Source organism: Portunus trituberculatus, chromosome 23 (genome assembly GCF_017591435.1).
Source record: "Portunus trituberculatus isolate SZX2019 chromosome 23, ASM1759143v1, whole genome shotgun sequence".
Classification (NCBI taxonomy): Eukaryota; Metazoa; Arthropoda; class Malacostraca; order Decapoda; family Portunidae; genus Portunus; species Portunus trituberculatus.
Window position 1 is genome coordinate 7,129,770 of NC_059277.1, and position 12,819 is coordinate 7,142,588.

General features: G+C 38.7%; 1 protein-coding gene across 10 annotated transcripts in view; it reads left to right on the forward strand.

Annotated features, from left to right (window-relative positions):
* Positions 1-12,819, forward strand: part of LOC123507681 (protein N-terminal glutamine amidohydrolase-like) — a 34,152-nt gene that overhangs the window by 10,768 nt on the left and 10,565 nt on the right. Inside the window, exons 1-3 of one of the 10 annotated variants that reach the window (XM_045260805.1) lie at positions 5,659-5,777; positions 10,388-10,709; positions 11,726-11,879. In XM_045260805.1, coding sequence (XP_045116740.1) covers positions 10,588-10,709; positions 11,726-11,879 — 276 coding nt within the window. In that variant the 5' untranslated portion in view covers positions 5,659-5,777; positions 10,388-10,587. The other 9 variants (XM_045260801.1, XM_045260799.1, XM_045260798.1 and 6 more) reach the window with 9 other exon arrangements.

The following is a 12,819-nucleotide window of genomic DNA, read 5'->3' on the forward strand; positions in this document are numbered from 1 at the left end:
TCATATCTTTATTATTTCGTAAAGTTGAAGAAACGTGTTATTCTGTTTCGTGTTTCCCTTTTTTTCTTTCATATGGCATTTCTCCTTGAATAGAGAGAGAGAGAGAGAGAGAGACCGCATACACATTCTCTCTCTCTCTCTCTCTCTCTCTCTGTCTGGTTTCCGCCAATATTGGAGTTGCAAATTTGTCTGCTTACGAAACTTTGGACAAACAAAGAGGAAGGAGAGAAAAAGAAGGAAAGAAAAGCTGTTGTCCACTTAAATGGTTGTTGTTGTTGTTGTTGTTGTTGTTGTTGTTCTTCTTCTTCTTCTTCTTGCTTTTCTTGTTCTTGTTCTTGTTCTTTTTTCTTGTTTTCTTCTTCTTCTTCTTCTTCTTCTTCTTCTTCTTCTTCTTCTTCTTCTTCTTCTTCTTCTTCTTCTTCTTCATTTCCTCTTTGTCTTTGCTAATAACCTTTTTTTTTTTTTGGTTCACTGTAATAATTTCTCCCTTTTTTTTTTGTGCTTGCGTGTCTATGTATAAATGCATGTATGTATATACGTATATGTATGTATGTATATATGTTCGCGCCATCACTCAACACACCCATTGCACTGAATTATGAGAAAGACCTGCAGTTTCCTATTTGTCTTCTTTCACTTTTGTATTTTAAGTCGTATAATAATCACTAATAAGATTATTCTGCAATGTGTGTGTGTGTGTGTGTGTGTGTGTGTGTGTGTGTGTGTGTGTGTGTGTTGCAATTGTAATGAGTTGTGTTGCCCTTCCTTGTGTTGCGGGGATTCAGGAACCTTTGCTAAGTTACAGCTTCACACAGTCTTTATATTGGATAGTTCATGACTTGTATGTGGAGGAGGTGAGCTTATATGGTGCTCTTATATGGAACACTTAATTAATTGTGACATTTACCGCTAGCAAGAGAGAGAGAGAGAGAGAGAGAGAGAGAGAGAGAGAGAGAGAGCGCCTTCGCTTTAATAATAACACCTCTCTCTCTCTGCTACCTACAATCATTCTCTCTCTCTCTCTCTCTCTCTCTCTCTCTCTCTCTCTCTCTCTCTCTAGCTTGCTCTTTCTCGCTATGATGATGATTATGACTAGTAGTAGTAGTAGTAGTAGTAGTAGTAGTAGTAGTAATAATATCCTGTCACTAGTTACTTTGCCATCATCGAGCTCATCATTATAGTCATTAAAATAGGATTAGGAAGAGATTAACTGTCTATTTCCTCACTTTTTCTCTTTTTTTCCTTATTTTCTTCCTTCTTTCTCTCACATTCATTCTTCTTGGCACGTGTCAGTCTCGCCTTCGTGTTTCTTGGGTCACGGCAGAATGAAACTTGGTGTATTCAATGTATCACCACCGCCATCACTTTGTGTTAGTGATGTTTGGAGAGAAAAGATGGAAATAAATATGTATCTTCATCTCTCCAATAATGAGTTTTGTTATGCTGCAGCTATAAACACTGCTAAGTCTGTTAATCTTTTCGGTACCATGACGCGTTTTCACATTTATTCTGCTTACTATTTGGGGATTTTATACAGCTTCAGATACTTATGTTGGGATTGAAATAGTGAAGACTCTGGCCATTAATCTTCTGACCTCCATAAACCCTTCGTAATCGAAATAAAGCCGTCAAATCATATCCAAAACCCTGAGTAAGAAATGAGTCCCCGTACGGAAGGAGTTAAATACGTCGAAAATTTTGTCTTTGTTTTAGCGCCAAATAAAAGATTGCTGTAATTTAGTTCCGTATCGCATCGTGTTGAGTAATGGGTGATACATTAATTAATATTCAAATAAAGCCCGTTGTATTAGATGTATCACCGCCGCCAGAACGTTTGCATACTTGTGTTCGGTAAATCATTGGCCAAAAGAAGAGAAGAAATTTTGTCTGCATTGATATAATGTTAAATCTGTTTCATTATGTTAAGTAATCTCTATGTTCGTTATCCCTTTGACTACCTGTACAGCTTCCCTTAACCCCTTCAGTAGTGGGACATTTTTTTACTTTGAGATTTGTGTAGATTAGACCATTTTATTGACGGTCAGAAGATTAATGACCAGTCTTCACTTAACCCCTTCAGTACTGGGTTACATTTCTACCTTAAGATTTGTGTACGATTAAATCATTTTATTGACATTAGCAAGGGTCAATGGAGGTCAGAAGATTAATGGCCACAGTCTTCACTATTCTAATCCCCCACATAAGTTTCTGAAGCTGTATGAAATCACCAAATATTAATCGGAATGAATATGGTACTGAGGGGGTTAAACCATGTGTGATAAAATGATTCCATCCTTCTCACTGATACAAGAATGCAAGATAATGTACACTGGAGAGAAGCAGCCAGACAGAACACCATGGCAAGAGTCTCAGGGTGAATATGGAAACGCGTCATGGTACTGAATGGGTTAACTATACCAATCACCCTGAGACATCACCTCTCCCACAGCCACCTCCATTCTTGAAGCCGGATAGAAACTGCAAAATCTATTCTTTCTCATCCGTTAATTTCTTGTGATTGGTCTGAAGTACAACTATGAAGGAACACTGACTATTAGCAAGGCCCAAGACTGACTCATGTATCACCGCTAACCTCTGCAGTACATGACAGGTTTTCATATTCGTTCTGGTTACTATTTGGTGATTTTATGCAACTTCAGACATTTATGTTCGAATTAGAATAGTGAAGACTCTAGCCATTAATTTTTTTGACATCCATTGACCCTTCCTAATATACATATATAATCGTCTAACCATACCCAAAAATCAAGGTAAAAATCCGTCTCAGTACTGAAGAGATTAATAGAAAGACAAACAAAGACTTAAATTACAAAACTGAATAAAGTCACAAAATAAAACATACATCAGTGAGAAGAGAAACGAGATAAAAAAAAAAAAAGTATCGATGGTGAAAATTAAGTTGCGCCTCAAACCAGGTGAGATAATGATCACACCTTGAGGAGAAGGGGGCAGGGGGACGGGGTGGGTTGGGGGGGCAGGGAGGGGCATGGAAGGCTGGGAGAGGTGCTGGAGGGCGGGCTGAGTTAAAGGTAGCCGTGCTCTTCAGTCTTACGAGGCATAATGCGACCACTGATTCCCCCGACAGACGCTACCTTCACCTGGTGCATTCTGTTCACCTGGGGCGTGGCGTCACCTGCCGCTAATCAAGGTGTGGTGTCCAGGTGTGTCCGGGTGTGTTCAGGCATGATGTCCAGATGTCTTGAGGTGTGTTAGGTCTGGTGTTTGGTGCGATCATGAAGCACACAAAGGAATGTAAAGGGAGGGAAAGCAGCAGACTTGTTAGCCCTTACGATATTATTTGTAATTAAGATCCGTATTAAGAAACGCTTTGTGCTCTCACCACGACTATTTTCAAGGCCACAGAGATGACTATCGGGGTTTTCAAGAGTGTTTCTCCAGTTAATAGTAAAGAAATCTTATCACTCTGCCTCTAGAACCGTGAAAACACCTTAAAAAACTCGTGTATATTTGAATAAAGCCTTTTGAAATAGTGGAGGTGAAGAAAAGAAGTGTTTGAGAATACAAGCTTAACCCCTTTAGTATCATGACGCGTTTCCATATTCACTCTGGTTACTATTTGGTGATTTTGTACAGCTTCAGAAACTTGAGGGATGAAAATAGTAAAGACTGTGACCATTAATCTTCTGACCTCCATAGATCCTTGCTGATGACAATAAAATGGTTTAATCGTACACAGATCTCAAGGTAAAAATTGTGTCCCAGTACTGAAGGGATTAAGATGTAAGATAGTTCAGTTTATTCCAATCGACGTGGTAGTAGGCAACCAAGTAATGCTACAAGGAAATAAGGAAGGAAAGGTAGACAAAGAAATTCTACTCTCCTTTCTTTTCCTCTACATTTCATTCATCAGCGGCCTCATTTGTTTGCCCTCGCCAGTTCCTCAGCGAGTCTCTTTGTTCTTACGAGTTTGTTTGTTAGTTTTGTATTCCACTGGGCAGAGGAAAGGGAGGTAGTTTTTAAAGGGGTTGGAAGGGCATAGCTGAGGCTGCTGTAACACCCCCCCCCCGACTCTCTCTCTCTCTCTCTCTCTCTCTCTCTCTCTCTCTCTCTCTCTCTCTCTCTCTCTCTCTCTCTCTCTCTCTCTCTCTCTCTCTCTCATACAGAAGAGAGAGAGAGAGAGAGAGAGAGAGAGAGAGAGAGAGAGAGAGAGAGCCTGTCCATTTCATCTTAGTCAACACAATGCCATAACACGATACCAGTTAGTGTTTCATAGCTAATCCCTACTTGTGATTACCGTTAACACACACACACACACACACACACACACACACACACACACACACACACACACACACACACAAGATCAATGTTTCAATACTAAGCGGACTTCCTTTTTTTCTCTCTCACTCACACACACACCTTCTCTCATGTAACTAACTAGATCACCAATTAATTAACCTCACCTGCATCACACCGCGCCGCACCTTTCAATTAAGCCAAGAGGTGCTGGTGGCAGTGACAAGCTCGGGGTCAGATAAGCAAGTATGTTAGAAGGCAATTGAATCCTCACCTCTTTGAACTCTTTGACTGTGATTCCTTTGCCTCCTTGCTTGCATTAGAATCTTGTCTCGTTGGTGGTCTGGGTAAGAAGTTCAAGGGGATTCTGAAGGGGTTCTAAGAGGGTTTAAGGAGAGTTTAATAGCGTTCTAAGGGGGTTTTAAGGGGCAGGTAGAGAGACACACGTATTCAAACTGGGAATAGAAGGAAGGATTGAGTGTCGGGCTACGTAAAAAATAAGGCTTTCCAGATTTTCTTCCATTATATGTCTGAGAGAGAGAGAGAGAGAGGTGGGGAAGGGAGGGAAGAGGGAAATCAGTGTTATCGCTAATGGAAGTTTCCGAGTCTATACTCCATTTGTCACTGGCATGAAACAGGTAGCAAACAGAAGCTTCACTTGAATTATGTTCTCATGGAAATGTAGTATTACGAGAGAGAGAGAGAGAGAGAGAGAGAGAGAGTCTGGGAGGAGGATGCGTTCGTTAGAATAATAAACTACGAAAAATAACCTGATTTTTATATGATTTTCGATAATCGTTGTTTGAAAATGAGACAGGTGTTAGTGACTACTCGTATTATCGTACACATTTGTTTACCTGCTTTTTATTTATTCGTGTAGAGAGAGAGAGAGAGAGAGAGAGAGAGAGAGAGAGAGACCCACACAGCACGGTATACAGCATGGACCATTTAGTTCTGGAAGGAAGGACGCGAGTTGATGACATGTACATAAAACTTAGCTATTACATAATGGAAGCGCAAGGCAGCAGCAAATAAAGTAACCCTTAATAATAACCCGGAAAAAACACGCAGATGCAGCTTGTATTCATGAGGGGCGGCTCGCTGAGACTCATCCTTGGCTAGTGTTTGCCCCGGTCAGCTTAATGAGTGAGTCGCCTGAGTGGATACCTAGATGAGGGAGGCGTGGATATAAGCGGTAGTTGAGTAATGTGCAGGTGGCTTCTTCCTCATGGGGAGCCTCAAAGCCGCTAGTGCCAAGTGGAACTCTTATCCACCCCCGCTTGGTGCCGCAGCCCGCCACACGCCCAACTAAACCCGCCTCAAATACCTGCTGTCACCATCCCCAGCGCCACAGACCAGTCCCACCCGCCGCCCGTGCTTGCGTGAAGGGTGATCCACTGCCTGCACCTCCGCCTATGGAATGAATGAAGCCAAACCTTATATCACAGTGAACCGCCGTGGAATCGGACGAAAGGCTGTGGGAAAACGTGGCATTTCGGGTAAACCTTCACTCGGTATCGATTGGCCGAGTGGTGCTTTCCTCCCGAGGGTACGTGCGCAGTCTCGAAAAAAACTCCTTACACGGTGAATGTGCCTCACTATGAGACGTGAAGTGAGTCACAAGGGCTGTGAGGAATTGTAGAAGTGGCCGTGTTTCTGTGTGTCGGGTGCGCGGGGCGTGTGGGAATTTTTGTAGTGCGAGAATGTTGGCGGTGGATGCGTGTTGGAACCCGGTTACCCTCTGCTACAGTCAATAGCAGACGCCAGAACGAGTCTGGCGATGCAATGAGGAGAATGTGCCCTGGCTCATGACCGTAGTAGACTCGGCCAGTGGTAGAACTGTGTAGTAGTCGTTGTGTATGTGTGTCTGTGGTAGTTTGGCCGTAACAAGACAATTGCCATGCGTAGAAGTTCTTAGACAAGTAGACTGTTACCCATGTTGTTCCTCCCGCCTGTTCAAAAAAGTACCAAGCCTCTAGTTGATGTAGTGTAGTGTCCAGGAGTGCGCTGTATCCCACTGAGACAACGGGTTCACTATTGACAGTACCACACCGTCTTGAGTGCAGTGCCTCGTCACCACAGTGCTAATTCCGCCTCCTGTGACCTGCAGCACCCTCCCCACAAAGTACCCAGGACCCGACAACCTTTGCTCACCTGCTGAGGACGTAAGCAGTGGGTTGAGATGGGCAGTGTTCCGAAGTGCGCTGAATTGTAGATCTTCGTAGTTGTTGTAGTAACTGTAGTTGTGATGTGTTGACTACGACTTGTACACTACTACTACTACCACTACTAATTCTACTAGCACCACCACCACCACTACTTCTGCTGCTAAAGTGACTTGTGTGCTGACAGAAGGAAAAGTTGTGTAGCTGATAATGCCATTGGTTACACTAGACGTCATTTTGAGATTAGTGTAATGGGTCTGTAATTTTCATCCATTAATTGTCTGCTTGCTCGTTCCTAGTGGCAGTGCGTTGTATTTAGCGAGTCAAGCAAGACCTCACACTGTTTTTCAAAGGGAGTGCCAAAATTGTGCTTCATTCGTGCGTTACCATCACTATCAATCATCATTATCTTCATCATCATCATTAAGGTACACCAGTCTGAAATACGTGGCAGGATAAGAGCGACACACTTCCCTTAGCGCCTTGGCCCGCACTGTGACGCGAATTATTGAGCAAATTTCCCGCTGATTTTGACACGTGTTGATGTGGCCCTCTCTCGGTGTCTGGGGAGGTGCCGTGTGTGTGTGTGTTGGTTCACTTCTTGCTTGTATTCATTGTGGTGCACAGAAGTGAAAGTAATGATGGTATTATACTACTGCTCTCGGGACGATTAGTAGTAGTAGTAGTGGAAGCTGTAGTAGCGGTTTTATTGAGTTTTTTTTATCACCACCACCACCACCACTACTACTACTACTACTACTACTACTACTACTACTACTACTACTACTACTACTACTACTACCACTAAAAGAATGCACAAAACGAACACACATACATACAAATTATTACTCTCTCTCTCTCTCTCTCTCTCTCTCTCTCTCTCTCTCTCTCTCTCTCTATGTTGCAATAGTTGTCAGTAGACACGTAGATGTAATTATCACCTCGCCATCGACACATATAAGTGCGGGAGGCTCCTGTAGGTGTTCCATTGATTGCACAGTCAATAGAAGGGAACCCAGGGAGCGAGTGGGAAGAGAGACAACCTTGGTGCTCTGCCTGTCACCCCCACGCGGCCCTTATCAGCTAGACATTCACTGCGAGATTAAAGAGACTGCTTAATCATACGTTTGCAGGCAGGATTATCGAAAAGAACTACAGTGTGGAAAAATAGTGGTAGTTTTTTTTTTTGCAGTAGTAGTAGTAGTAGTAATAGTAGAAGTAGTAGTGTTTATTTTGCTTGACAGGCCATTTGACTTAATATATAGTGGTACAAACTTTTCATTTGAGACAGTGGAGTGTTTCTATCTTCTATGTTGATGTAGAAAATACTATGTACTCATGGTTTTAATTCACGTGATCCGATCGTGCGTTGCCAGCCGTCTACTTATGAATAATAATATGTATGTGTGTGCTTGTGTTATTTATATATTTTTTTTTTCTTTTACTTTTTTTTATTGAGTCTGAACTGTATATATTTATTCAATTTCCTTCATGCATTCTTTCTTCTATATCTGTCATTTACTTTATTCGCGTTTTACATTTCCACAATCAATATTATATCATTCCAATTCACTCGTATGTAGTTTTCAATTCCTCAATGTATCCAGTCATCACTTATTCCTATTTTCTACACTCAAGTCTTTCTCAATATGTACACATGACATTTATCTTTTTTTGTTTTTTTCCCTGCAGAACCCCAATTTAATTTTCAATTCCTCTACGTATCCATTTATCATTATTTTTCATTATGTACGCATCACATTTATGATAATTTTCTACGGAACTATGTATTCATTCTCCTCTCATTATCCTATATGGTATCCTGTGTCTATATGCACGTATACTTAATTACCCATCGATTTATTCTTTCGTATTCCACTTTCTAGTTCTCCTGTTTATCATGCAGTCATGCCACCCTTCCCTACCCCGTCTGTGTGCTGTGGTATAAGTGACGACTCCCAATATTTATGTATGACGCGTTGCCTTTTCATTATACACGTCATAACACAAAATTTTCCTTGATTAATACCACTAATAACCGTAAAGTTGCAGAGCGCGGTATCTTGGCTGAAATACGGTGCAGTGGGGCTTTTATTATGCAATGGCAGGATGGAATTGATGGTTGCGCTGTTATGTGACGATGTACCATGATAATTACTTTTTAGGAGCTTGCAAGGGTTAGCGTGTGTAGTCCGCCTCCTCCTCCTCTTCCTCCTCCTCCTCCTCCTTTGTTTCAGGTGCGTCAAACTCTCTCTCTCTCTCTCTCTCTCTCTCTCTCTCTGATTTCGTTTCCCCACATAACTTATCTTGGTAATATATCCGCGTTTTTACTCTTCTTCACATAAATTCCCTTTAACAGTTTAATGTACATACTGTATGCATAGGTGTACTGCACCATTCTAGAGAGACGTGAAGGCAGTGGCAGTGTTTCTTGATGAGAATAATTAAGGAACGTGACTGCAGTGTTGCCCAAACCTGCTTCCTTGTTTGTTTGTTTCTTTTCCCAGTGAGGTAAAGAAGCAGTCAATTTCAAGTTCAGTAACTGTTAAGGGAAGACTGCAGCGCTGGCTTGGCCTTGAGGTCACCTCAGTCCCTGGTGAGGGAGGCACTGCAGTGGTGGTAGAAATACTCAAGTTGTCAGCACTAATTAAGACACCAGGGCACATTGCAGGTCATTTCTCACAATAACTGTTTCTACCAGTGTGGTGGATCTCCTCCAGGAATTGCCTTCATTTATCTCTTATCTCTTTATCAAACTGAAGTAGTCAAGTTATTTAATATATATATATATATATATATATATATATATATATATATATATATATATATATATATATATATATATATATATATATATATATATATATATATATATATATATATATATATATATATATATATATATATATATATATATATATATATATATATATATATATATATATATATATATATATATATATATATATATATATATATATATATATATATATATATATATATATATATATATATATATATATATATATATATATATATATATATATATATATATATATATATATATATATATATATATATATATATATATATATATATATATATATATATATATATATATATATATATATATATATATATATATATATATATATATATATATATATATATATATATATATATATATATATATATATATATATATATATATATATATATATATATATATATATATATATATATATATATATATATATATATATATATATATATATATATATATATATATATATATATATATATATATATATATATATATATATATATATATATATGTATATGTGTGTGTGTGTGTGTGTGTGTGTGTGTGTGTGTGTGTGTGTGTGTGTGTGTGTTTATAGAAATCACAAAATGAGAATCAGTTTATGGCAGGATTGGCCACTAAATATGCCATAATGATATATCAGTATATAGAATTTTTTTTTTAAGTTGTAGCTGTACATGAATACAGATTACAGAGAGAAATTATAATTCATTAGCATCATTTGTTTATAATTTAGTGTAATAAATGTAATTAATCTAAGAAAGCAGGAACATGCTAATGAAGTAAAAGTCTAATAGTAAAATACTATGTACATGTATAATGCACAGTGAACAAATTCTTTAAGACATTTCTGTGAAAGTAGTTCTAGGACATCCTATAACTTTGGAAAGTGTTTGCACCAATATTTAAAAACAAATTCTGTTGATTAAGCAGTGAAACTTTTCTATATTCCAATCATTTTTTGTATCATTATGCATCATTATTTGTATGATATTTACATTTGTTTCAGAGTCCCAGTTTGTGACTATGATATTTAGAATTAAGTGATAAATCTTACTATGTACACATTATATTTTTGTTGTTTGATTGTGGTGCTTCTCTCAACTCCCTTCCACCACAGTGCCAGGCACGTGCAAAAGTGTTGAGCAGATAAAGAACAGATGTGAAGTGCAGGCAGTGAGTCCTGTAACATGGCCCAGCTACCAAAGAGCTAACAATTAGTGGTGTACCTGCAGACCTTAGTGCCACCCCAGCAGTGTCATCGCTGCACTGCACAGAAAACAAATAATAGATTTCTTAGATCAGTGAGCAGCACAACACATGATGGCGGCTCAGACACAAACCGCCGCCACCACAGACAGCCCGTCAAGGCGTGCTGTTCCCAAAACTGTAAAAACCGTTGTGCCTGCCATAGAGGACTGTGCATACACACAGTTCTATTGGTGAGTTGACCCTTCAGCCGTCTTCAGTAATACTACTACTCCATTTTCTTTACGAAGCAGATTAAAGGATTCATACTTGACAAACATATATTCAACACACACACACACACACACACACACACACACACACACACACACACACACACACACACACACACACAGAGAACGGTGGAAAAATGGAGTGCATTGGATAATGAAGTTGTTACAGCACATAATATGCATAAATTTAAGGAAAAATTAGATAAATGGAGATATGGAGACACGACACTATGAGCCCCACTCGAACCCTGTACAACACACACACACACACACACACACACACACACACACACACACACACACACACACACACATGACTCAAGCTTCAATGCTGCTGCTGTAATTGCTTGTTATAGCAAATGATGTTTTGTCTCTCTAAATGGTCAGAGAGTAGCAGCTTATTAGTTTTGTGGAATTAAATGTAGCATGCACATTCACCTAGCTTATTTTATGTATCTATTGCATATTCAAAGCAGTATTGCATAATCCAGTATCTTAAGTGTGTTGGTTAACTATCACCAGCCACATCTTCCTTGTCTTCTCTGTTCAAGAATTTTTTTTTCCATTCAATCATAATACAGTAATTACTTATGTTTATTATAGTTATGATGTAGCATTCCTTTTTTGCTATAAGCATTTTTATTATTTAACTAATAGCTCATGGATTTGTGATATGTAGTCTAGGTTTGTCACCAAATTATATATTATTACTAATGTCTTGATAATGGTATCCTTGGATGTTTATTCATATATATCATATAGACTGTTGTCACCAGTTTCAAATTCCATGGCAGTACTAATTGTTTGTTTTTTCTTATAGTGATCCATTAGCATAACCATATAGTTATTTTGTGTTTCTTCAGATTGTAGGATAGTTCTTCCATACCATAATAAAGGTCCAGCTTGCATTAATCTACTTTATCAAGTAAAGAATAGCTTTGGAAGGCAATATTTCTAAACACAAGTTTCTTTCACAGTGAGGAAAATGTATGGCGGCTTTGTGAGTATGTGCGCACTCATGAGGCACAGGAGCTGGCCAAGTGTTTTGTGGCATTCATCAGCAACGACTCTCGATGCGTGCCGCTGTGGAGACAACGAATGGGCAAGTCTGAGGACAAGCTAATTACCTGGGTAAGCTAGACAGCCTCAGACTCCTCTATGAATGACATTCAGTACACTGTACCATGATGGTTGCCAAATTTTAAGAAAGTAAGCTTCTATACTTGGATATTCATTTCATGGAATTTCAGCTTATTGTATCAATCGTAATAGAATGTTTGAGTCTTTATTTCATGAATCTTGACCATGCTTTGGGTAAGTGCTCATTGTAGAAAGATGAAGTTTGGCTGTATAACTGGTTACATTCAAAAGAGCTAATATACTGCATAATGCATTGCTTTCATATTCTATCAAGTACTTTGGTATATGAATATACTATATACATGCCTTGAGTTTATGCTTGCACACAAAAACTCCACCTCTCTTTTCAAGAGCAACAGAAGATGTTAATATAAACTATGTACTCAGAAATACTTTGTTCCTTATAACCTTGTTATCATTCTCACTGTATACTGTATTATTACTCATAGTTTGGTGTTATAAGTGAGATCTCTATTTCATGCTCATAGTAGCACAGAAATAGGGCATTTGACTTTTTTTTCCAGTTGAATTTTCAAGGGATGCATGACTGATTTACAGCAGTCAATCTTGAATGCCTTTCATACTCCCTTCACCCTTGAGGGCTTCCTCATTTTTTACTGTTGAGGGCTTGCCATTTGAGTGAATCAAATCCACCTTTGTAGCAAGGCAACATCACCCGAGAGGAAAAGAAGACCTTTTAATTTGTTAGTTTTCTCATGAATCTTTATTCAACTCTATGTATTTGTACCTCAGCACTCAAAGGCATTTTTTTGGAGAATTCTAGGAGACAGGATAAGAAAATAGTATATAAGAGAGAAGGAAGAGGCAACAGTGGAGCAAGTGTAACTAAAAGTGGAAGATATACGAACATAGATGGGGTTCTATCAAGTAAATTAGAACTAAAAGATTACATACTGTAAAGAAAGAAAAC